The following is a 27374-nucleotide window of genomic DNA, read 5'->3' on the forward strand; positions in this document are numbered from 1 at the left end:
ATAAAATAATAATATAAAGTGAGCACTGTACACTTTGTATTCTGTGTTGCACTAGAAATCAATATATTTGAAAATGTAGAAAAACATCCAAACATATTTAATAAATTTCAATTGATATTCTATTGTTTAACAGTGTGATTAAACACAATTAATGTTTTGAGTTAATCGCGTAAGTTAACTGCAGTTAATCAACAGCCCTAGTTTAAACCTTTCCCAAGTGACATAAGCTTACCAAAAAAGAGGCACTTTTAGACTGATAAAAATGTAATGATACTTAGATAGCTGCATCTGTGTAACCTCTAAAACTTTTCCATGTAGACATGTATATCCCATTTACAAAAGTGACTTTGTCACTTCGGAGCCTACCTAGATTGTGAGCAGCTTGTACAGTGCCTGGTCTGTGACTGGGGCTCCTATGTGCTATAATAATACAAATAATAAATACTACTCATACTATGTCTCACTGAAAATCAATGGGACTGAGGGCTTGTCTACTCTTACCGGGGGATCAACACACGGTGATCAATGCATTGATGGTCAATTTAGTGGGTCTAGTGAAGATCTGCTAAATCAACTGCAGATTGCTCTCCCTTCAACTCCTGTACTCCACCGGATCGAGAAGAGTAAGGGGAGTCGACGGGAGAGCATCTCCCGTCGACATCGCGTAGTGTGGACCCCACGGTAGGTAGATGTAAGCTATGTTGACTCGAATTACGCTATTCATGTAATTCAGATTGCATAGCTTAGATCGACTTTTCCCTGTAGTGTAGACAAGGCCTTAGACTTCTAAGTCACTTATGTGCTTTTGTAAAATTTACTCAAAGGCCTTTAAATTAGTAATGGACTCAAGATGCAAAAACTGGATCCAGATCCAGCTTTTTAATTCCCTCAAAGCTCGGGGCATTTGAATACAGGCTTTAGGTCTGGCATATTATATAGATTGCAAGCTCTTTTGAGCAAGTTTCTGTTTGTTCTGTGCACTGTGTAGCATTTTTTTTCTGTGAAAATTCACTCATAATAATAGAGAGAGAGAGTCAATATTCAGATCCACATCCTGGTTCAGATTTCATATATTCCGTCAAATTTTGGGGCTGTTGGCATGATTCAGGCTGAACTATTTTTAAACCTGTCCTTATATTGAACTTTGTTTTATTCAGATCTCTTTCCTGATGTAATTTAAACATGCAGATTTGCTCGCTGGTCATTTGTTTGCATTCACTCTTCTTTTCATCTTTAATCTTCTTCCCCCACATCTCTGTCTTTGGGAGGCTGACCCTGGACAAATGTGGGCATTGATTCATGCAGGCATTTGATCTTTATGTGGTTTTACATTAGTCACCACAAAGACAGACCCACTGTTTACTTTTGGCAATTTGTTCGTGATCTAATGCATATTATTTTGAGGAAAAGTTAAATTCGGTTCAAATATCACCTCAGAATATGTCTAGTTAACCATGCACAGTATTCATGGAATTCAATCTTTTCAGTGGAAAATAAAAAGAGGACTACTGTATTTATACTGTAATATATATATATTCCTGTCCAACATTTTCAGCTAGACATTGCCCCAAGAAGCAAAGTCCACGTTTAGATTCTAACCTTTCTGATTCTGAATTCATTTGGATCTGGTATTTTGGTTTGTGCCCATCTTTCTTCTTAGTTACTATTAATAAATCAGAGCTTTTTCCTCTGATAAATGAAATTAAGGCCCTGGTTTTGCAAAGAGATTGGTCCTTTCGGAGACAATAGGACTCCCCTTGATGTAAAGGCCCACGTATGGAGGATCAGGTCCTACATTAATATAAAGGACCAAGGCATTCATTTGTTTTTCTTTTTGGTCACAAATTAACAGGTGCAGAATCTTAAGGCCAGAAAGGCCATCAGATCATCATCTAGTCTGACCTGTGTAATTCAGTGTAGTGAAGTGAGACTCACCAGCACAGCGCCTCCTGCTGGTTGTCTTGAGAAGTAGTTCAACTCCAGCTCCAGAGCACCCTCTGCTGGCCAGTGTCTTGCCTGCCTCTGGTTCCCGTGTCCCTCCCGGACCCTTGTGCCCTTTTACCCTGGAGTTCTGCCCACCACAGTACCCCCACATGTTGGGTTTCCCCTCCCCAGGGTACCCCCAACCCTCTACACCCACCTTGCCTCAGTGGCTGCTGCCAGTCGTCATCTAGCCCCTTTCTCAAGAGGCAGACTGTAATGGCCATTCATCACTGCCCAGGGGGTTGGACCAGCTGCCTCTGCCTAACCCTGGGCTGCCCCTCTACAGCCCCAGTACCTTCTTAGGCCTTAACCAAGGCCTCAGCATGGGGAGATGCCAAACTGGAGCTCCCTAGCAACTTTGCCCTTCCCCAGCACTGCTCAGCCTCACGTACCCTTGTTCCTCCAGGCAGCTTGGTCCTTCTCTCTCCAGAGAGGGAGAGAATCTCTGCCTGCCTTCTCCCCAGCAGCCCTTCTTATACTGGCCCAGCTGGGCCCTGATTGGCTGCCTAAAGCCCACCCATGATTGCCTTCCTGGAGCAGCCCTTTCCCAGGGCTGTTTTAACCCCTTCAGGGTCGGAGCAGGATGACTGCCCTGCTACATACAGGCTATAGAATTTTGCTAAGCTACCCCTGTATTGACTAGCACATATCTCCCAGAAAGATTTTAATCCTAAAACTTTTACAAATTATTCCCAGTGGGCACTGTTCATGTTTGTTTGTTGTTTTTCTGTTATAATCCAGGTATTTCTGCTACTTCACAGGAGTGAAGCTAGTGGGAGGTACCAAACAAACTTAAGGAGCTAAAACCTTATTAAATTGATAATATTCATTTCACAGCAAGGAACATTAACATGACTCTTCCACCTTGAAACAACTAATTAGATGGTTGATACATTGTAAAAGCATTTGTTGCTCACCTAAGAGGTGTATGGGAACAATGTAATTGCATTATTAACACCCTGATACACTTATGTAAGATGATCTACATTCACCTTTGCAAATTATGTATTGTAGGCTCCATCTTATAAACAGGTGAACCACATTAGAAACTCGTTTATTTTACACATGAATGCTGTGGCCTAGATTTTCAAAAACTGGTTGTCTAAAGTTAAAGGCACCTGATTTCAGTGGGAGCTGCTGGATCCTCCTCACTATCTGTGATGCTTCATATAGCCCACATTACCTTAGTATCTGAGCACCTCACAGTTGTCAATGTATTTCTCCTCACAATGCTCCTGTGAGGTAGAGTAGTGCTATTATCTCCATTTTATGTATGGAGAACTGAGGCAGAGAAAAAACTAAGTGACTTGCCCAAGGTCATACTGGAAGGCTGTCACAGAGCAGGTACCTGAACCGAGGTCTCCCAAGTACTAGACTAGTGCACTAACGAATTCTCTTCCTTCTCATATGAAAATCAAATCACTTATGTAGGTTCCTAAGTAAGAATTTAGGATCTGAAAGCATAATTTAGAAAACCCATTTTTGAATATCTATCTGTCTGTCTTATGGCTTTATGCTACTGCCCATCACCATAGTATTGGGTTGCCTCCCACGTGAACTGGGAAGCAATCATAAAGTCCCAAATGGATTTCATGAATCTCAGCCCTTTTTCCTTTGTTATTTTCCCCAGGTTAAATCCTGAGGTCCTTGCTTGGGTTATTACTCAGTCCTTACTCAGTCAAGTTTGGAAAATTTACTTTTGCTATGGTACATTTCTTATTTTTTGAAACTGGGGAAAAGTGAGGGAAGCATAGAAAAACTCCTTAGATTTTATAAAACAATACATCAGCTAGTCTCAGGTCATTAATCTGGGATATAAGGCATATAGGACAATTATGTGTTGCAGTTGCAAAAAGAACATTTCGAAACTCAGATGTCAGGTTTCTAATACTTTATTTGGAAGACATCCTCGATATGAAAGCTGGAAAAAACCCCAAATAGGAGTTAGATAAATAATAGAACCTGCTCTAGTATATAATACTGTTCATCTTTTCTGGCATATAAAGAGGGAAGTATTGGTTAGTATAGAGCAAGATAGCCAGGAATGGGAACACCTTAGACTGTGGTTTTTCAAAGAACCTAAGGGAGTTAGACACCCAAATACCACTGAAATTCAATGCAGTATGAGTACCTAAATCTCTGAGGTGCTTTTGAAAGTTCACTATCGACTTATCGAGCCCTTGTTCTGACAAGCCTAATTCTGAATGGATTAAGATGTAAGCAGTAGCCTGAGATGTAGCTCTGCAGAGCAAACTAGTTATAAATACCCTCATGTCTGTGTCCAGTGGGCCTGATTCTTCATTATTTTGCAGAGGACAAAATGCTACTAGGTCAGCATTTTCACGCACACCATTGGTAGCATTTTGCACCCAATTTGCACAGACTACACACCTTGTAAAGCAGTAGAATTCAGGCCCTTTAAGCCTAAAGTGTAGATTTGATACAGTTAGGGGAAATAACTGTACTCAGCAGGCAATATAGGCTATTCAGTTCCTTGATTGGAGATCTACATAACAGGGAAAGAAAATTCAAGTATTTCCTTTGCATATTACTTGGAGTAGATTTGCTGCAGAAGTGCTGGAGGCTGTGTATCGTCCCTAATGTGCTGTGCCTATGGACATCACTGCAGGTAGTGTTGCCACAGAGGAAGATAAACGGATATATAAAAGCAAATACACACATCAAAAGTTCTAGAGAAGCTGCTGAACTTAAGAGAAGTTTCATTTTTTTGAGATTTAGGTGAATGGAATTTCCCTTTTTTGCTTCATCTCTGTTTTCCTTTTATCACTTCCTTTCTACCATTTTGTGCTTTGAAGGGCCTCTGTTGTTACTTATTTATCTCAACAAAAAATTGGTTCTGATAGACCAGTGGTTCCCAAAATGGGGTTCATGTAACGAAGCGTTACAGGGGGTTCTTGGGGAAAAAAATCCCTAATGGTGGACAGAGCTGTCCATAGGGACACCAGGCGGCACGAGGCAAGCAGTCCACAGCCTCTGGACTTCCAAGAGCTAAGCAGATCAACGCAAGCATATCTATCACACTGGGGAGATTTAAACTTCAAAACTCCTTAAAAGAAATGAAAAGGGAGGTGGATATTTTTTGCTGTTTTTAAAATAAATAGGCAGCTAGTGTTGTTTTTAAAATTATTATGAAGAACAAGTTTAAGCTTTGTTGTAACGTGTGTTGTTTGCCTGGACTGAATGCTTGTGTAGGAGGAACCCTGAGCTGGCTTCTTAAATACCTTTATGCTGTTTCACATCTGATACTCCTTGATGAAACATAGGAGCCGTGTCTTATAACAGGCTTATTCAAAGTGATGCAAACTATGAAAGTGAGATCTTGGAAGAGTGTTGCCGTTTTCATAATGTAATAAAAATACTGTAATGATAAATAATAATAAATAATAAATAGTGTGTAATAAGATGTGTTTTTATGACATGCTTATATTTCCAAGATCACTACTTTTTAGACTTTATACTCAGGTAAAGGAGAAAATCCCTGGAAATATTCATTTTTAGGAGGGGGTTTGTGAGACTTGACATTTTAGTGAAAGGGGTTCACAGGTTGTTAAAGTTTGGGAACCGCTGTGATAGACAATAGCAATACGTGTCTGACCATCCCATAGCTCATAGAACCATAGAATCTCAGGGTTGGAAGGGACCTCAGGAGGTCATCTAGTCCAACCCCCTGCTCAAAGCAGGACCAAACCCAACTAAATCATCCCAGCCAGGGCTTTGTCAAGCCTGACCTTAAAAACCTCTAAGGAAGGAGATTCCACCACCTCCCTAGGTAACCCATTCCAGTTCTTCACCACCCTACTAGTGAAAAAGTTTTTCCTAATGTCCAACCTAAACCTCCCCCTCTGCAACTTGAGACCGTTACTCCTTGTTCTGTCATCTTCTACCACTGAGAACAGTCTAGATCCATCCTCTTTGGAACCCCCTTTCAGGTAGTTGAAAGCAGCTATCAAATCCCCCCTCATTCTTCTCTTCTGCAGACTAAACAATCCCAGTTCCCTCAACCTCTCCTCATAAGTCATGTGCTCCAGCCCCCTAATCATTTTTGTTGCCCTCCGCTGGACTCTCTCCAATTTATCCACATCCTTCTTGTAGTGTGGGGCCCAAAACTGGACACAGTACTCCAAATGAGGCCTCACCAGTGCTGAATAGAGGGGAATGATCACATCCCTCGATCTGCTGGAAATGCCCCTACTTATACAATCCAAAATGCCATTAGCCTTCTTGGCAACAAGGGCACACTGTTGACTCATATTCAGCTTTTTGTCCACCGTAACTCCTAGGTCCTTTTCTGCAGCTCACTGAAGTTATTGTTTTTTCTTTTATTTCTTACTGTTGTGAATTCCCTCATTGCAATGAATTAATGTAAAAGTTGTTATGGGCTAGATTCTGCATTGACATGAATCTCTTGCTACCTCACTGACTTCAGCGGAGTTGCACTCAGGGTCAATAAGCCTAGAATATGGCTTATTTTGGTTTTGAGTTCAACAGATTCCATATCCCAAAAGGAGGGAGTAGCTTGGTATGTTCTGAATTCCACCATAATAATAATAAAAATTAGAGATGGAAGAGACCAGAGGTTAAGAGAGTTTGAGTTGGTCAACCACAGGTCTACTTCCTCTGCTAAAAGCAAAGGGAGAGCTCCTCTCCTCTTCCCATTTTTGGAGGAACAGCACTACTCCCCAGCTCCCTGCCTGTGTGACAGGAAATCCACCTGTTGTTTTTTATCTGCTTGAACCATTAGAAGAGACCTATAAAGTCACCACTATCTTCTATGTAGGACATTGCTGGTTTGCTCCCTAGAATATATTCACCAGGGCTTTGTCTAATCCACCAGTGCTTTTTCTGAATGAAGCAGAGCAAGGACTTGAACCTGGGCCCCTCAAGTGCTCGGATCGAGAGCGAGAGAGAGACTGACACTATAGCCTGGTGGGTAGGAAAGTAGTGTTGACATAGTCCTGAAAAAGTAGAAGAAAAAGGCATCACTGATAAAGTTTGCAGATGACAGGGGGTCTGGATCGCTTGACAAATTGGGCTCAGGCAAGCAATATGTGTTTTAATATGACTAAGTGTAAATGTATACATCTAGGAACACAGAATGTAGGCCATACCTTCAGGATGGGGGAAGCAGTGAGTCTGAAAAAGATGGGGGCCATGGTGGATAATCAGCTGAACTTGAGCTCCCAATGTAATGCTGCAGACAAAAGAGCTAATGCAATTCCGAGATTCATAAACAGGAATCTTCAGTAGGAGTAGAGAAGATATTTTACCTCTGTATTTAGCACTAGTGTGACTCTTGCTGCAATAGTTTGTTCAGTTCTGGTGCCCACAATTCAAGGAGGACATTCATATATTGTAGAGGGTTTGGAGAAAACCTGTAAGAATGATTAAAGCATTAGAAAGCTTGCCTGATAATGATAGACTCAAAGAGCTCAGTTTATTTGGTATAACAAAGAGAAGATTAAGGGGTCACTTGATTACAGTCTGTAAGTATCTACATGGGGAACAAATATTTAATAAGGAACTCTTCAGAGAAAGGTATAACAGAATCCAATGGCTGATGGTTGAAGTTCGACAAATCCAGATTGTAAATTTTTGACTGTGTGGGTAATTAGCCATTGGAACAATTTAGCAAGGGTTGTGGTGGATTCTCCATCAGAGACCTTTTTTTTTAAATCAAGATTGGATATTTTCTTAAAAGATCTGCTGTAGAAATTATTCTGGGGAAGTTCTGTGGCCTGGCCTATGCAGGGTGTCAGATTTGATGATCGCTGTGGTTCCTTCTGGCCTCGGAATCTGTGAAGGTGAGATTCCAGGGAGCCCAAACACCAAGCCTGAACCTACTAAACCTTCACTATTTCTCCGAATCAGAAGATTCTATCCCTCTGTTTAACACATATGGGTCTATTGTAGCTTTTAAGCTACAGTCTAATGTAGGGAAGTATGGAGGAGCACTGCCCCAGTTGCAGCCCTCAGAGGCATTGGACCTGGAGTATTCCCAATGCCTCTGAGAATGCAGGGTGTTTCCACACAGCTGTGGTCACAGCAGTTCATTTCTCGAGGTGTAACATGCTCTCCTGATACTGGCTTCTGTCTACTGGTCAGTAGGGAAGGACATGAAATGATGGCTTCCTCCTGTCCTATTTAGGGAATCCAGTGCCACCAACAGGCACACCTTTAGTCTTTGTGTGCTTAGAGACCAGGATCAATAACATGGCTGGAATCTGAGAAGATGTGTGAAGGAAGGAGGACTCCTTGTAGTCTCTCTCCCAGCTTTGGGTACCTGCACAAGACCAACCATAGTCTTATCTTAGGGGACTAAAGCTAAAATCCTTATTCAGTTCGTAAACAGGCCACACTCCCAGATGCTTTTTGCAATATATTGCCCTTGTGCTCAACTGCAGTTGATAGCCACGGGAGTTGCACAGATGAATCAGAGACTGTTTGTCTTCCTAGGCTATGAGAACACCACTCCTTAATAATCACTGTGCTATTTTTGCCAAGATGCTAAAAGAGCTAAGTGGGGCAGAGCGCAAACTTTACAAATGTGCTTTCCTTTCAGAACTTTGTAATGGAGACGGACTCAATGGATACACTTCATCTCTATGTGATCTCTTTGCATTAGCTACAGTAACTGACACCACTGAACGCAGCATTGCTAGCTGGGTGGTGGTGTACTTTTGTCCCCATTATCATCAGGAAGGCACATCAGTGGCGCTGACAAAGCTTGATTTGTCGAACCATCAGAACCTGTTTTTCTGTCATTAGCCCAATGTTTATGATCCAGTACGCATCTCACTGTCAAGATCACAGATGTTTCTGCTTATTGAATAGCTATTTGCTTCCCATCAGTTCCATTTCCGATTGTATTAAGACAGGGAAGGAACCAGAAGATTGTGTTGCTTATTAAGAGTTTATAATAGAACGCCTCTGACTTTCTTGTAGTCCTTGCAGCATTTATCTTGGGCCCCATTGCATGACTTAATTTGTAACATAATGCTGCAGGCACCTAAAGGAAACTCTATAGCCCAAAGTCAGAGTTAAAAGAATTAGCAATACTTTGCTAGCTTGCCAAGTATTGTTAAATAAGTATTGCTTGGAAGGCTATGTTAATTTTAAAGTTATTTTTCTGTGCTAATATTTTTACTTAGGGAACGGGCACAGAACACAACACAGTCTGAGACACTTCAGCTTACAGTGGGAAACCTGAAACCAGAGGAGACCTACACATTCCGAGTGGTGGCATACAATGAATGGGGACCAGGAGAGAGCTCGCAATCCATCAAGGTTGTCACGCAGCCTGAATGTAAGTATGCAGTATAACGGTGTTTCCATGTTGTATAGGGTTAGTAATGATCTACTTCTGCAGCAGCTCTGCATTTATCATGCTGAATTTCTTTAAGGTTTACAAATAATTCTTTGTTATAAATATTAGTAATAGAGTCCATATGGATGGTCAAAATAATCTTCCCTCTATTTTCATTGTAATATAATATATGTTCTTACAATGTATTTTCAGAAATTTGATCTGATCAGTGAATTGTTTATTAGATTTGAACACACACACACACACACACACACACACACACACACACACACACACTTTTCTCATACTTTACATACTGGGCCAAATACTAGTCCCCTTGAAGGGCATGGAAAAAATTCAAGTTGCTAGATGCTTAATCTAGTCATGGTTAATTGGAAATATTTTTATTAGTGTTCAGTATATTTTGGAGCTTCTTTGCAGGCCCTTTGCACTTTCTTCTCTGTTTTCTCCAGCTGTAAATACTTGCACACATGTTTCATCCTCAAAAGGAAGATAAACTTTCTTTAGTTCAGAGTATTCTACAATATGTCAGGGTTGTCCCACTTAGCTATTCAGTGTCCCAGAGAAAGAGACCCAGGCTGAACCAATTGGTCAGTCAACTTTCTTGTCAGAAGGGGAATCTCCTTTAGTTTGTAACACATTTTGCCTCGGTGGAAAGGGTTAAATGGGTTTTCCTGATTCACTGTTGCAAGTGACTTGTTGCCCCTCTAAGTGAAGGAGATGGGAGTGGCTCTCTTTGGTGAGGGGAAATAGACTGAGGTCTTGGAGACAAGTCCCTTGAGATGTCAAGATTCTCAAGAAGGCTTAGCTTGATTTAGAGTGACCAGATGTCCCAATTTTATAGGGACAGTCCTGATTTGTGGGTCTTTTTCTTATATAGGCTCCTATTACCCGCCACCCCCTGTCCCAATTTTTCACATTTGCTGTCTGGTCACCCTAGCTGGATTTTATACTGTTTAATTTTGAGTTCCTTTTGTGAATTAAATCAAATCCAGGAAACAGAGCCAGCTCCAGGTTTTCTGCTGCCCCAAGTGGCGCAAAAAAAAAAGCCACAGAAGCGCGATCGTGCCGCTCCACTCTTCAGCGGCAATTCGGTGGCAGGTCCTTCGCTCCAAGAGGGACTGAGGGACCTGCCGCTGAATTGCCGCCGAAGACCCGGACTTGCCACCTCAATAGAGGCCGAAGTGCCGCCCCTTGGTATTTGCTGCCCCAACCACCTGCTTCTTTAGCTGGTGCCTGGAGCCGGCCCTAACAGGAAAGGGCTACTTTCCGCCCAACTACAACATGTGTGGGATGTCTTTGGAATGGACTGGTAAAACCACATGTACATACTGGGTGTGTTAATCAGGAAAGAAAACCAAGATACTGTCATTTGTGATCATTACAGACAAACAAACAAACCCATCCCACCACAGCAGAAGTAGGGATGTTAGTTCAGGACCAGTGCCAACTTGGGAAATTACATTTAGCTTCCCTAAAGTTCTCCTGTACTGCAGATTTGTTTGGGCAAAGTATTCTACATTTCCTGCCAGGAAAATCTTTTGCAGTGCTGTTTTGTCTTGTTATTCGACTGCTGTGGTCCACCAGAGGTAGCTACATTTCAGCCCTGAGTGAGGAGAAATCAGGTTGAAAATCACTTTATAAATATGAAAAGCAATTTGAGATCCTTTGATGCAAGATGCTATGTAAATATTAGCTATTATCATGTTATTTACTCCTTCACATAACACAAGGAGTAGAGGTCACCCAATGAAATTAATAGGCATCACGTTTAAAACAAACACTTCTTCACACAATGCACTGTCAACCCGTGGAACTCTTTGCAAGGGGATGTTGTGAAGGCTAAGACTATAGGGGAGAAGGGATAGCTCAGTGGTTTGAGCAGTGGCCTGATAAACCCAGGGTTGTGAGTTCAATCCTTGAGGGGACCATTTAGGGAACTGGGGTAAAAATCTGCCTGGGGATTGGTCCTGCTGTGAGCAGGGGGTGGGACTAGATACCTCCTGAGGGCCCTTCCAACCCTGATATTCTATGATTACAGGTTGAAAAAATATCTACATAAGTTCATGGAGGATAGGTCCATCAATGGCTATTAGCTAGGATGGGCAGGGATGCAACACCATACTCTGAGTGTCCCTAACTTCTGTTCTCCAGAAGTGGACAACAGGATGGTTCACTTGATGATTGCCTGTTCTGTTAATTCCCTGTGAAGCACCTGGTATTAGCCACTGTCAGAAGACAGGATACTGGGCCAGATGGACCATTGGTCTGACCCAATATGGCTATTTCTGTGTTCCTTTTAACCATAATATAGATATATTGCAATTTAAAAAATTACATTAATGTCTCCATCATGAAAGCACTTTTATAAGAGATCCTTGCATAAACATGCACCAACACTCCCTAGTGTTGCTTTTAGTGTATGTGAAGCTCAAATGACATAGGAACTCCTACACTATTTAATAAAATTACTCTTCTGTTCAGTAACATGAAGGTTGGTCCAAAGTATCAAAATTTGATGGTAGAGAAAATATCTTTTCCCATCGTTATTTTTTCCCCCTTGACAAAATGATCTTATCATTTTGTCACAACTCTCTTCTGTGCTGGAATTCAGTCAGTCTCTGTGTTGCTGTCCCCTGGAACATGATGTAGCTATTGTACAATAAATTATACAGCTGCACTACAAATTGAATTTCAAGATATCTGTGTTATTTGAAAATATCAGAAGTATTATGCAATCTAGCTTTGTTAAGAAATAAAAACCAATGAAAAAGGACATCTGAAATGCATGTCCGTCAATGACTATTTCTAAAAGTGCATACATTTTCTCAGTAATCAGTTTAAGAGATCAACAAGCACAAGTTCCAGCTTTTGAAATAATCATCCAAAATATATGGGATGGATTTATATCAAGGTCTTTGTCTCCAGATTAAATCTTCCTTTCGACTAAACTCCAACCCCTTTTTCCTCTGCTTTTATGGTGTATAATTTCACCACTGTATTATCAGTCAGGATTTAAATCCCTGCCTGCTTAAGACTTGTCTAATCTTTTCATACCACATGTGGAGACTTTGTGAGTTATTATTTTGACTCTTCAAGATGCTGTTAGAGCAGCTGAGTAGCGGAGAGTACAGAAATTGGTCTAGTTCTAGCTTGGCGGGTTGAGCTTTTCTATCTGCTTTTTGAAGGTAGCCTCCCTGCTGGGGCAGCAACTCCATTATCTTCACCACCCTTAGCTATTAAGACTTTCCTTTTAATAACCCTGTTTCTCTGTGATGTGTGTATTGGAAGAGGTTGGTGAAAGAAAAGATTAATAGGGAGACGTGTCAATATACACTTAAATAATTTGATTGATTTACTGCTTAGCTGTCGTGTAATTTGCAGCCTGTAAACATTGCCTTTGATCATCTGCAGTCTAATGGAATCCTTTTACTTTGCAATTATATTTAACCTTCCATCCAAGAGTCTTAAAGGGCTTGATAAAGATTAATCAATTAAGCCTTACTACATCCCTCTGAGGTAGGGAAGTATTATTATACCTGCTTAACTGCAGCACAGAGGCCCCTCTGTGTATCCATATGTCCACCCCGCCACTGCATGGTGCAGAATGGAGCAAATCCCCCACAAAGCCAGTGATCCCACACAGGGAGGAAAAGTGGCTAAGTGGATGTCCCTCTCCATGGAGCCTAGTCACTTTGCTCCGTCCACAAAATAGCCACATACTCTGTTGACAATGGAAAAGTGGGTGAGCTGAAGGTTTGGGAGGAGGGGCTGCATTACATGGCTTTCTCCTCCTCCAGAAACCAAACCAACCACAGGCTGAAGAGTTATTGCTGCTTGAGATGGGATTAATTCTCTGCTGCACATCCTGGGTCAATCCAGCCTCTCCGTACCCATGGAAGTCCCTCTAGCAGCCAAATCAGTGTAGAGTGGTTGCTATGAGCACTGCTGCTAGAAGTCGGAGGGCCTGACATCTGTAAAATTAAGTAAGATGAGCGTATCATTTCAGAGAGGCATGGTTAACTAGACCTGACTTTGCAGATCAACTATGTATTATTGAAAAAAAGTGTAGTACTGCCTGATTCTGCTGTTTCATATCCTTCTTCAGATCTTAAAGAAATGCAATTGTGTGAAATGAGAAATGAAAGAGTGAAATACTGGTCACGATCAGTAATTTTCAACGTCTGTTGAGGAGTGATAAAGATCAACAGACTAAAGGTTTTACGGTTAGAGCAGAAGATTGCTATTATCTCAATACATATCTATTGTGATTGGAAATGAGAAGTGCAATTAAGAGAAGTGGCTATGTGGTCTTTGTCAGCAGGACTAGAGACCAGTTTTTTCAGGGAAGATGAATGACTGTAAGTAATCCGTTCTCCTTAACATAATAATGTGAATCTCTACATCCATGAGTCTCGGTCTTAAGGGGTCTCAGCGGTGTAACCATTTTCCTGTGGCAGTTTATTGTGATCCTAGTTATGACAGAGCTGAAAGGCAGGGCATTTCCATTATCTGAGAGGTCACCTAGTACTGGAAGAGAGTGCTACAGGGCTGACTGTAATATATTGTAACAGTAAATTTCTCACTATTCAAGGCAGACTTGAGAAAGGAAAAAGATACTATACTCTGGAGGAAGGACTGGCATTTCTTCAGTGTATTTTCCATGAGCAATCATAGGATTAAGGATCTTTACTGGTTCTATTGGTCGTGGACCCGATCTCCGAGGTGCTGAATGTCTTCTGCAAGGTGCAGGGCACCTTCTTTTCTCCACAAGGGCAAGGGGAGTTGAAAGTCCTCAATGCTTTCAGGATCAGGCCCACTGAATAAAAAAACAGGAGGCCACATCCTTCTCATACTGAAGTCGGTGGCTTCAGTGGGAGAAGGATCGAACCCTGAATAAAAGCCTCAGGTTTGGCCTCATGATCAAAACCATTCTTCCCTAATAAATCAAGAGGAAACTCATGAACAACAGGTGCTAATCCACCCTGTTATAATGCATCATCCAGAGCTGCATTTTCAGTATCAAAGATGAACTATCACTATATTTATGATGGCTAAAAAAAATCATTATGGAAAGAGTTGCAGTAATTTATTTTGACACTTACAGAATCTGCTCCACACTAGCCATGAGCAAATCTCCATTAATTTAAAAAAAATGTGTTGTGGAGTAATGGAAGCAGATGAAAACTGGCTTGAAATGTTTGATTCTATGTTCTGGCCTTCTTCTATGATAAAAAATAATCAAATGAATAACAGTGCTGGGACAGAACATACTGTGATTATCAAGGTAGTGATATTCAGTTCTAAATCCCTCTTTATCTCCATGTAAGTGTGGGGTAGCTACTTTCAGGTTTTTCCTGGAGGCCAAGAAAAAGCCAGCTTTTCGTTTAAGTGGGTATTTAATCTGTTTGATTTTCTTCAGGAAAACATCCACCTGTTGAAATGAGCCAAATATGTGGTCAAACATCAATGACAACACAGAACTGGCTTGATTATTCAGAGAGCATTTCAGAGCACACGTACATATTATCAACAAGAGACAAACACTCAGGCCAAATTTCTCACAATTGGATGCCTATGTTAGGCTCTTCAATCCGGCCCCCTGATTTTTTTGAGGAAGCTGAATCTCCACATATCCTGTGAGAATTGTCAGTTCACAGCACCTCAGAGATTCAGGCTGCTGAGGCCTTAATCCTGCCCCCTTAACCCATTATTCTGGACATACTGCTCTACCAAACTGCCCCCTCCTAGCATTATTAGTTGTGGATTTGTATGTGGTAGATTATTGTGTTGGGATGACTTAGTCTGTTAAAGAGGTTGCTAGAAAACTGACATTCATAAGGGACAGAATTAAGGTTGCAGTGTTTGGTCTACGGTGTACAGAAGTTGTGAGAGAATAAAACTGGACAGAAATGTGTGGTTGCCAACAGAAGATTTTGGGTGGGATTTCCAAAAGCCACAAGTGATTTTGGAGCCTACGTCCCATTTAAGCTCCTAAATCATTTACATGCTTTTGAAAAAAATATGTACAAGTTCCATTGATTCTAATTGAAGTCAGTAGGAGTAAGGCCCCTTGCCCACTTGGATGCTTTTGTAAATCTCAGTGGGTATCCATCTGCATCTTTAGGTGCCTTTGTAAATCTGCCCCCAAGCGCTTTTGAAAATATTGCTTTTTATGTCTGTAACAGAGAAGATTTTGTCATTTGCAGCTAACCAAATAATGGCTAAAATATCCCTAAATACTGCATTTAAAAAATGTTGACCAGATCTACTCAAGTTTTCTTTCTCAACCAATTTTTGTGTAGATAAGCAACATTTTTAAATAGTTGTAAACAAAATAATCAGATTGACACAGACAAGTTTCAGCCACAACCAAGTTTAAACACTTGCTATTAAAAATGTGTCTAAACAAAACGGCTTAGAAAATTCAAAGAGCATAAAAAATAACTGTGAAATTTCACATGAAAAGATCAGGTGTTGGGAAAAACAGGGATGCGTGCCCCATTTTAAGCCAATTTCAGAACCCAATTTCAACTATCTAGCCACAACTAGCTCCTGAGTGATAGGGTGTGTGTGTGTGTGTGTGTGTGTGTGTGTAAGTGAGATGAATTAGCAAGTTAAAATAGACACACCTTTATCCTTTTAACTTGCAAATTTAAGGGCAGACTCATCTCTGTGCAGATACTGATGGAGAGACTGAGTTTGTACCTCTCCTAGTCTGAGGCTGGCTGGGGTCACATGACAATGCTGAATCAGGCCCCTCGCTTCAAATGTTCAACATAGCTCAACACACTGTTACCACAGTTATTTTCCATTCAACCATTTAAGGTGTCAGTGTTAGAATTTCTAGCTCACACTTTCAACAGTAATAATAACAGTAATGACATTTTTTTTTCTGGCCAACAAAACAATGCCAGCCTGGGTTTCAGAAAGTCTCAGTGTAATGCGTGGAGTGTTAGGGGTTAATAATCCATAGACCAACATTAGAAAATCTTACCAGAAAGTGCAGATCGATATGTTGTCCAGTGTAGGTAGATGATGGGTCAATGGACTTGTAGTTTTTACATCTCCATCTGTCATTTTTATGACATGAAGCATCTGTCTGTTTCTCAGGACATATGCTCTACAATCTTTGTACTCTTTTGGTCAAGGACAAAATTATACAGCCAGCCAGCTCTTCATTATAGCTTACTGGGAAAGGTGCAACTTAACCCCTTAATGTCAGGAATCGGGTATTCCTGGGCCGACTAGCATTATATACTCAGACTTCAAGGCCAGAAGGAACCATCATCATTATTGGCAAAGAATGATCCAAAAGCAACTACTGCTGCTGCTATTGTGGCTGCATGCCAAGGAGATAAGCAGTCGGCTCTTTAACAACACATCAAAGCAGAACATGTAACAGTGAGACTGTTAACAGATTGTTGTCTTGTGATCATCTAGATCTACTCGGGGCATTGCTGAAACTACTGGCATGGGATGTTTTTGGAAAGATGTCAAAAAATTCAGTGAATTTATAAATCTTCTCTTCCCAGACATTTTCATTTCTAGGTCACTGGTTCAGACTGGCTGTGAACAAAACCTTCTCTTCTGCTGGATGTACATTTGCAAAATGTTTTGTGAACTAGTGACTTTTGCCCCCTTCCTTCTAATAGACTTGTGCATCACCACAAACAGCATGACATTTGACGGTACTTGGCACCTAATCCAATTTGAGAGATTTAGGGCCTGTCTACACTACCCCACAGGTCAGGCTAGAGGTGTGTGCACCAAAATGCTACGCTGTAACTCCCCCATGCTAGGTCAGCGTCTGTGGAAAACCGGTACCAGCAAGTGGGAAGTGGGTGTCCAGGGCTGGTGGTCAGTGCAGAGTTCAGGAACCAGAGGCCAGTGGGCATGCTTGGAGCCAGATGTTGGAGCCTACTCTGCTTTCTCCTCAGAGGCTCTAAACAGCATAATTGCCCACAGTTACAAGGTACCACACAGCTTTTCCTAAGCAAGCACGTTTATTCTTACGGCAAAAGCATTACAGAAAAAACATATTAAAACCAATAAAGGAACCTGCATGCATGCCAATAACCAGAGATCATCCCACTTCTAACAAGGGCTCTGGTAGGCGTCAGCACTTCAACCTCCAAGGTTTTGTTTTCTGTGATTACAAGTCCATAACACCTTTTGCTCAGAGCAAGAATCTGTGAGTCACTCCTTTATTCAGTTTGAGCCTCTGATCTTGTCCTCATGGAACAAGTGATCAGTGGACAAAGATTTCATAGATTCCAAGGCCAGAAGGCACCTCTGTGATCATCTAGTCTGACCTGTATAACTCAGACCATAGGACTTCCCCAATATAAACGGTCCCCATCTCAGGGTGTAGCTTCAAAAGGTTGAGTTTGCATAATCGGACAAGGTACAGTTGCATACACCACCCCATAGAGCTGAACTTGCTCTTCTGCTTTCCAACCCCGTTCTACTCTAATAACCACCTCTGACTACTGTTGCTTCCAACAGCTACCCACTGGCAGCCAAGCCAGGTTCAACTCTTTAAAGTTAAATCAGGAGCTGCTTAATGGTGTGAAGCTAGCCCTACTAATTCAGACTAAGTGCTGAATGCTACTTCCCTGTAGGGGAAATACAGTTTTGAGCAGCAGAGGCTCAGTAGATTTAATGCTGTGCAGTTTAATTTTACCTTCCATTGTTTCAATTCCATTTTAAAAAGTTATATTGAAACACAGCATCTGATTTCTTTCAATGAACAACATCATCAACCAAAAAAAACACATAAAAACTTTTAAAAATCTGACCCTCCACTTCCAGAAGTATTCTTAATTTTGTAAGAATATCAAGTTTCATTAAAAGAAAAATAATAGTAAGTTCCTAGCTGTTAATTGTGGAGAAAAGCACAAAAACTCTAAGAGCTCAAAAGCCAGGAGGCAAGTAAAAAGAACCTCAAATATACTATATTTAAGCCAATCTAGTGATTCCAGGGGGCCTCACTGATGATTTTTAATTATCAAGGCTGATATTTTCAAAAGAAAAGTGTCACCACGGGAGCTGCTGGTAGCTGAACTCTTTTGAAAATCTAGCTTTGTGGAAAAACTGGCCTCTATTTGACTTTTGCACCCCCTCATTCACTATATATAAGGGATACCATATATGAATACACACCCTATAGGCCAATTCCTTTAACTTCAAAGAAAGGACTTTGTATTTGGGAACCACAAAATCAAAGCTAATGAATAAAATACACACTTTTATTCACTCTTTGCCCGCACAGATTCTGCTAACTGGATGTTTTCAGCATGTGCTGAAATTTAAAAATAAAATTCAATAAAATGAAACAAATCTTTACATGACAGATGCCAGTCACATAATCCCATCCCCTGCACTCTGACAATATACAGTTGCCAGTCAGTTGGAGTTAAACATAGTATTTAATCAAGTGATGATATTATAGCTATTACATCCACTGGTAGGATGGGGTAGAGATTGGAGAAACAAATCAGCACCACAGACATGCAACTTCCCTGGTACATTTGTAGTAATGGAGGAGGAAAGAAACCCATTTTCCAATCAAAATACCATACACTGCAAGCAAGGGCTAGCGACAATACTTAATTCTTAAGCCACTATGGTGGAGTTTACAAACTCTCACACAGGAGAGAAAGGGGTTTAGAACTGCTCTGGGCTTAGGCAGCTCCATCGTGCCACACCTGCAATGCATGCACAGGCTGGAGGAGGAGCTTATAGAGAGAACTGAGTACTGCACTGCAGGCCAGAGGTGAGTAGACCTATACTGTGAAGCTCTGAAAAAAGAGCCCTGTGGGAGGACCAAACTGCTGCACAATTCACTTCATTTCTTTATGCCTCTGTTTCTTAATCTGCAAAATGGGGATAATTACACCTACCCTCCTTTGTAAAGGCACTTTGAGATCTATGGATGATCATAGAGTCATGGGATGGAAGGGACCTCGAGAGGTCATCTAGTCCAGTCTCCTGCACTCTTGGCAGGACTAAATATTATCTAGACCATCCCTGACAGGTGTTTGTCTAACCTGCTCTTAAAAATATCCAATGGTGGAGGATCCACAACCTCCCTAGGCAATTTATTCCAGTGATTAACCACCCTGACAGTTAGGAAGTTTTTGCTAATGTCCAATTTACACTTCCCTTGCTGCAATTTAAGCCCATTGCTTCTTGTCCTATCCTCAGAGGTTGAGAAGAACAATTCTTCTCTCTCCTCCTTGTAACAACTTTGAAAACTGTTATGTCCTCCCTCAGTCTTCTTTTTTCCAGACTAAACAAACCCAGGGTTTTTTTTTTTTTTCAATTTTCCCTTCTAGGTCATGTTTTCTAGACCTTTCATCATTTTTGTCGCTCTTCTATGGACTCCCTCCAATTTGTCCACATCCTTCCTGAAATGTGTTGCCCAGAATTGGACACAATACTACAATTGAGGCTAATCAGTGCAGAGTAGAGCAGAAGAATTACTTATTGTGTTCTGCTCACAACACTCCTGCTAATACAGTCCAGAAGGATGTTTCCTTTTTTTGCAACAGCGTTACACTGTTGATTCATATTTAGCTTGTGGTCCACTATGACCCCCAGATCCCGTTCCACAGTACTCCTTCCTAGGCAGTCATTTCCCATTTTGTATACATGCAACTGCTTGTTCCTTCCTAAATGGAGTACTTTGCATTTGTCCTTATTGAATTTCATCCTATTTACTTCAGAGAATTTCTCCAGTTTGTCCAGATCATTTTGAATTTTAATCCTATCCTCCAAAGCACTTGCAACCCCTCCCAGCTTGGTATCAGTCACAAACTTTATAAGTGTACTCTGTATGCCATTATCTAAATCATTGATGAAGATATTGAACAGAATCGGACCCAGAACTGATCCCTGTGGGACCCAACTCATTATGTCCTTCCAGCATGACTGTGAACCACTGATAACTAATCTCTGGGAATGGTTTTCCAACCAGTTTTGCACCCACCTTATGGTAGCTTCATGCAGGTTGCATTTACCTCGTTTATTTATGAGATCATGTGAGACAGTATCAAAAGCTTTAATAAAGTCAAGATATACCACAACTACCACTTCCCCTCATCCACAAGGCTTATTACCCTGTCAAAGAAAGCTGTCAGGTTGGTTAGACCCAATTTGTTTTTATAAATCTATGTTGACTGTAACTTGTCACCTTATTATCTTCTAGATGTTTGCAAATTAATTGCTTAATTATTTGCTTCATTATCTTTTCAGGTACACTGCTGAATCAGAACTAAATATTAATTGCACTATGAGGAAGGCACACCATCATGAGTAAGATGGCAGAATCTGGCCCATTAGGAGCAATTTCCTCACTGAACACAGTGGGAAACTAAGAGAGAGATAAAAACAGCAAGGAGTCTGGTGGCACCTTAAAGACTAACAGATTTATTTGGGCATAAGCTTTTGTGGGTAAAAAAAAACCTCACTTCTTCAGATGTATGTAGTGAAAGTTACAGATGCAGGTATTATATGACACATGAAGAGAAGGGAGTTACCTCATAAGTAGAGAACCAGTGTTGACAGGGCCAATTCGATCAGGGTGGATGTGGTCCACTCCCATAATAGAGGAGGAGGTGTCAATTCCAGGAGAGGCAAAGCTGCTTTTGTAATGAGCCAGCCTCTCCCAGTCCCTATTCAAGCCCAAATTAATGGTGTTACATTTGCAAATGAATTTTAGTTCTGCTGTTTCTCTTTCAAGTCTGTTTCTGAAGTTTTTTTGTTCAAGAATAGTTACTTTTAAATCTGTTATAAAATGTCCAGGGAAATTGAAGTGTTCTCCTACTGGCTTTTGTACATTACCATTCCCGATGTCCGATTTGTGTCCATTTATTCTTTTATGTAGGGACTGTCCAGTTTAGCCAATGTACATGGCAGAGGGGCATTGCTGGCACATTCATTTGCAAATGTAGCACCATTAATTTGGGCTTGAATAGGGACTGAGAGTGGCTGGATCATTACTAAAACAGCTTTAAAAGCAGCAAAGAATCCTGTGGCACCTTATAGACTAACAGACGTTTTGGAGCATGAGCTTTCGTGGGTGAATACCCACTTCGTCACTTGCATCCGACGAAGTGGGTATTAACCCACGAAAGCTCATGCACCAAAACATCTGTTAGTCTATAAGGTGCCACAGGATTCTTTGCTGCTTTTACAGATCCAGACTAACACGTCTACCCCTCTGATACTTAAAGCAGCTTTGCCTCTCCTGGAACTGACATCTCCTCATCTATTATTGGGAGTGGACCACATCCACCCTGATCGAATTGGCCCTGACAACACTGGTTCTCCACTTGTGAGGTAACTCCCTTCTCTTCATGTGTCATTATATAATACCTGCATCTGTAACTTTCACCCCATACATCTGAAGAAGTGAGGTTTTTTACCCATGAAAGCTTATGCCCAAATAAATCTGTAAGTCTTTAAGGTGTTACCTGACTCCTTGTTGTTTTTGTGGATACAGACTAACATGGCTACTCCCTGATAAGAGAGAGATGACAGAACTCATCAAGACCAAAAAGTAATTTTATTTTTTTTAATTGCCTTTTGTTTAATTCTAAGAAGCACCAACTAGTTATTTACTGTTCACCATTCATCTTAATTAACTGGCATAATACACTAGACATCTCTCTACTTTTATTTGAACCATTCTACTGGTTCCTTTGAAAAGTGCCAATCTTGTTAGAAACTCACATGGATACATTAAATATGTAATTACAATGTACTTTGAGTGACTCCATATTCCCTTTCTGAGACTTGCATCCTGTGTCCCATAGTGTGAGAAACCAAGGAATACATTTTACATTAGAAGCATACAGTGCATCTTTATTAGTGAATTTATGAATAATCCTCTAAAGAGATTTCCCTAGCTTCACACTTAGGGTAGAACTGATAGTATTTGATTAAGTGCCCTCTAAATCAATGACAGTTTGAGGCACACGGGTATTTAATTGGATTGCTCCTGATTAGCGAGGTTGTCGCTACAGTAGAGGGAGAGTCTACTCTGAGCACAAAGGTCATTTTTTACATTTATTGCAGAATTTTTTTAAAATTGTTTATATTTTGTTAGGTATAAAAATGGCCCTGAACTTTAATGAGCTGGAGTGTCTCTTGTGATGTCCTTTTCCAGGATAACTGTTATCTAAGTATAATATAGCATCAGTTATCACAAAAGCATCAATAATTATAACAGTAGCAATGAGAACAATTACTCTAGGCTTCCTCATGCTACACTGAAGTTAGCCCACGCAAGAGGCTGAAAACAAAATTGATGCATCTGCTCCTGTTCCTTGTTGTAAATCGCTGGCTTGGCATGAGCCCTTATTCCCCTTGTTGCCCAGTTCTTTGCTGCTGCATTGCAGTGATAATTGAAATGGATAATTCTCTCTTTGCACCATTTTAGTGGGGCCTGTCTAGCTATGGCTGATATCAGTGTATACATAAACTTCCCAGTGTGGAAATCTGTCTGCTGGTTGAATGGACTGTATCAGGGTCAATTATAGTCCTTTCAGAGGGAATTCCAATAAGATTGAAGTAAATAGCTTTTTTCTATTGATTTTAGTTCATTTTTTCCTCTCCTCAATACAAGTTATTTGCACTCTACATGACATACCATTTTGCTTATAAAAGATAATGTATGTTATCAGGTATAACGTTTTCAATGGAAATGTGTATTCCTCTTTGATATATGCTTTTTATCCCATTCCTGGGACACTAGACAATGCTAAGATTATTGGTATTTTTGTGTATTGTTGTAACAGCACAGGGCCCCATACTTCTCTCTGCTTCCACAAGCAGAGGGCAGCCAAAAATCATGGATCCAGCGTACTCTTTCTCTCCATGGCCTCCCAACTGAGAGTCTGAATCTCCTGGGGAAATTAGATGTAAACAGTAAGTGAGGGTGAGACTCTACCCACAAACACTTTGTGGGTAAAATCCTGGCCCCAGGAAGTATTGACTCTAGTAGCAGGGGCGGCTCTAGGCACCAGCAAAACAAGCTGGTGCCTAGGGCGGCCAAATCTAGGGGGCGGCAGGCTGGGCCGGCGGACCTGCCGCAGTCATGCCTGCGGGAGGTCCACCGGAGCCCTGGGACGACCGGACCTGCCGCAGGCATGACTGCGGAGGGGGCGTTTGTCCCGCGGCTCGGCTGGACCTCCCGCAGGCATGACTGTGGCAGCTCAAGCGGAGCCGCCGCGTCTGCGAACCGTCCGCAGCCACGGGGGTCCAGCCGAGCCACGCGGGACCAGCGGACCCTCTGCAGTCATGCCCGCGGGAGGTCCGCTGCTCCCGCGGCTCCGGGGCGCCGCCCGCGCATGACTGCTTGGGGCGGCCAAAATGGTAGAGCCGCCCCTGTCTAGTAGGGCCAAGATTTCACTTCTAGTTTGTGGTCTCAGCTAGGTTGCTCCAGTCCATGGCTAGTGCCTAGAAGTGTAGAGCATCTCACTGCTACTTCCCAGAAGACCTCAGAGCATAGTGCTTATGGGCTGTATTGGGGATATAGTGCCTATATGTTGATGGTTGGATTTCACTATGGGAGCGTGAGCCAGCTGGGCTAGGACTGGAGCTAGGCTCTGTGAGTCTTGTGGGGAACTGAGAAGGTGAATTTGAAATGTCTCCCCAGAGAGAGGGAATCTTCTCCTGAATGATCTCAGAGCTTTTCCCACCAGGGCTTCTGTGGTGTCAGAAACACCAATGAACTTAACATGGCAGTTTCTGGTTTGGCTCAGACAAATCATTCCCATTTCTGCTGTGGTAGTGTTTTAAATACATACATGCATATACATGCAATTGAGATTTTGCATATTTATCAAACATACAAATTGAGGCATTACATTATTTGTATAAAATCTCCACTTTCTGGACCTTCAACTTTAAGAGGTATGACCACGGAGACCAAACTGCAGTACAGAATCAGGAAGCCTTGGCATAGGTCCCTCACAATATATTATGTGTTTGTGCAGAAGCGTGTCCCCCTACATGTTGTGATGGGGAAAACCCAATCCATTGAAGCATCAAGAATTCCTATCTGTTTCTCCATAGTCAGAACCTGCTTAAGAGGGAACACAGTCCATCCAGAGCTTTTAAATAGGATCTGCAACCTCTGTGTTTACTTAGAAAAAAATGTCTCCTTAATGTGAAGTACTTTTGCAATTTAAGAAAGATTATGGTCAATTTCTTCCCTTCATCTGCAGGTCCAGCAAAAATCATTTCAATTTAGTAGTGTTTGAGTAGCATGCCTATGTTTTTAATTTAGTATTGGTCTGACATAATCTGACATGATTTAGCAATTACTATAAAATAAAATGGATCTTATCTGTCACCATGAGAGCACAACAGTTTCAGCTTATTCAGAATCATTCCAAAACGATTTCTGGATGGCATTCTGATGAAATCTATTTATCTTCATACAGTTCTTCCTAAACCAGTCAACATCCACTATGGTGGTAATGAATTTATCTTCTGAATTCTTCCACTAAACTAAAACTTTATCATAACTGTGGGTTGTCGGTGAAAGAAGAGCCTTGTTGATGCTTCAAATTGACATGGTGCAACCAAGTTTTATTTCTCATGCTTGAATCGCATATTTGGTATGGAGGCATTATAAGATCAGCTTTCTCCCTTTAACTCCATGATGATAATTATCAAAGCAGTCCCCTCTATAATTAATATGTATTTGTAGTATCTACGGTATCTAGACCCTGAAATCAAGGCCCCATTGTGCTAGGAGCTGTACATATTTAGACTAAGTCTTTGTCCCAGAAAGCTTGCAATCTACATAGATAAAGCTAGGAGTGGGCAAAAGAAAGTATTCTTCCCATTTTATAGTAGGGGAACTGAAGCACAAAAACATTGTGACTTATCCAAGCTCACATGGGAAGTCTATGACAGAGCCACGAACAATAATTTCATCTTAATAGAGAGCTTGGCTCCTGGCCCCAGACACTATTACATAGACCACCTCTCCTTCCACTTGCAATTATGTAGCTTCACTTTGGCAACTACAGCAATTACTCCTGTGGAAAAGTAATGCTAATAAATCATTGAATATATGCTTGGCTGTCTCTTACTGCAACTTAGCAGCTGCAAACAATGAGGAGAGTAGGGTGACCAGATAGCAAGTGTGAAAAATCGGGACAGGGGATGGGGGGTAATAGGAGTCTGTATAAGAAAAAGCCCCAAATATAGGGACTGTCCCTATAAAATGGGAACATCTGGTCACCCTAGAGGAGAGCCAACAAGATGCTCAACTGATCAGCTCCCACAGTTTTTTAGAACAGCTCAGCATGAAAATCTGGCTGCAGTGTTACCAGGAGAGCTGCTGGGTGCTGAGTACTTTAAAAAAAAAATCTGGTCTTTAATTAGGTACTTAAATGAAAATCTGTCCCCAGATCAACTCTACACAGACCAGTGTAGGAACCTTTGAGCTTAAAAGCTCTGGTAATGATTCCTTCAGATGTCAATGCTCAGCAGATAAACACCTGTGGCTGGCCCATGTCAGCTGGTTTGGGCTCAGGCTGCAGGGGTATAAAATTGCAGTGTAGATGTTCAGGCTCAGGTTGGAACCTGGGCTTTGAGACCCTCCCCTCTTATGAGCTTGTCAGCAGACCCAGGCCAGCTGCACGTTTGCTGTGTAGACACACTGTATCTTTATAAGCAACGATGCATTTGTAGAGGAGATAGCAGGGAAGTTCTTCCATCTAAACTGTCTTTTCCTTTGTTCTGAGCTTTCTATAACTTCCCTTCCATGGAGATATATGTGTGTGTGTGTGTGTGTGTGTGTGTATTCCTTTGTGTTTTGTGTTATATTTCATTAGTCTCATTTTGTTATTTTGAGACTACTGTGCAGGACTTAGAGTTGAGACCAAGGCCAAATTCTAATCTCATTCACTGCAATAAGCGTCTCAGTTGTGTAAATGAAGAGCACACTTTGTCCTCTGTTCTTTTTTATGTCCTGTTCTGCAACTGACAGTGACAATAAGCAAGTCACTTATTTCTGTACCTCCCTTTTCCCCATTTTTTTTTAAATCAGATTCCCTGCAGTACAGTTAAGTGGATCAAGAGGTGTTTTCCCAAGCCCCCTAACTCGATACAAATTAGTCCCCATCCCCATAGACAGAGGGCTTGTGTAAGGAAGGCAACTTCCCCCCTCAAAGCCAACTTTCTACAGAGAAATTGGGAGACCTGCATATGGAAGAGACCTGCTGCTTGCATATCTGATGATATGTGATCTGGCCCATAGTGTTTGCTAGTAATGTGAAGGAAACACCATAGAGTAGGTTAATATATTTGACTGTGGAATATAGTTGCACGCCATGTAAGTAAATACAGAATAACCTGATGCAAAGCAGAACAAATTGTGAAAATATCTTTAAGTGACAGCTACTGTCACAGCAGAAGTGAAAAGTGTCCAGCAGAACTCCCGTGGATCTGCAGCCAAGGCAGACAGGGTAGTTTTTTCCTTTCTTGCCAAACCGCTGCCATGTCTTTCAACTGTATACAGTGCAGGGAAGCAAGGGTTTCATTATGCTAATAATTACATTGCCTGCAGGCTTTTTGGAGTCCCAACTCCCCATACAGCACAGAAACAGATTTTATAGAAATATCATTAAAGCTGTTAACTACAGGGAGAGGGGGGGAAAATCAAAGACACAATCAAAGCATGCACTCTATTATCAATAAATGCAAGTGGCTTCGTAAATGTGTCACATTTTAAATGTTTTCATTGCGAATCAGCATAGGAACCAGCTGTTTTAAGGGAAAGTGAAATGTAATAAAAATAAAATTTTAATCGTTGCATCTCAAAAGGAAGAATGAATCACAAGAAAAAAAAATGTTTTAAAAATGTGTTGCATATAACTGAAGAAGACCAACAATCATAAACGTGACTGGGCCCCCTGAGTGCTAGAATAATACGTGATGATAATAATAATGAATAGAAATAGCCACCTTGACACTGTGTGGGACAAAGGAGGTCCAGGTCAGGATTTGGATGCATAGGGAA

The 27374-nt window shown here is 41.3% G+C and overlaps 1 protein-coding gene across 9 annotated transcripts in view; it reads left to right on the plus strand.

The window, feature by feature from the left end:
- DCC (DCC netrin 1 receptor) overlaps window positions 1–27374 on the plus strand; it is a 555466-nt gene that overhangs the window by 285529 nt on the left and 242563 nt on the right. For 7 of the 9 annotated variants that reach the window (XM_039544135.1, XM_039544134.1, XM_039544133.1 and 4 more), the window contains one exon: window positions 9153–9307. In XM_039544135.1, coding sequence (XP_039400069.1) covers window positions 9153–9307 — 155 coding nt within the window. Of the gene's footprint in view, window positions 1–8563; window positions 8589–9152; window positions 9308–13128; window positions 13146–27374 lie in introns of those variants that run through there. The other 2 variants (XM_039544140.1, XM_039544141.1) reach the window with 2 other exon arrangements.

This window comes from Mauremys reevesii, linkage group 6 (assembly GCF_016161935.1).
Source record: "Mauremys reevesii isolate NIE-2019 linkage group 6, ASM1616193v1, whole genome shotgun sequence".
NCBI lineage: Eukaryota > Metazoa > Chordata > Testudines > Geoemydidae > Mauremys > Mauremys reevesii.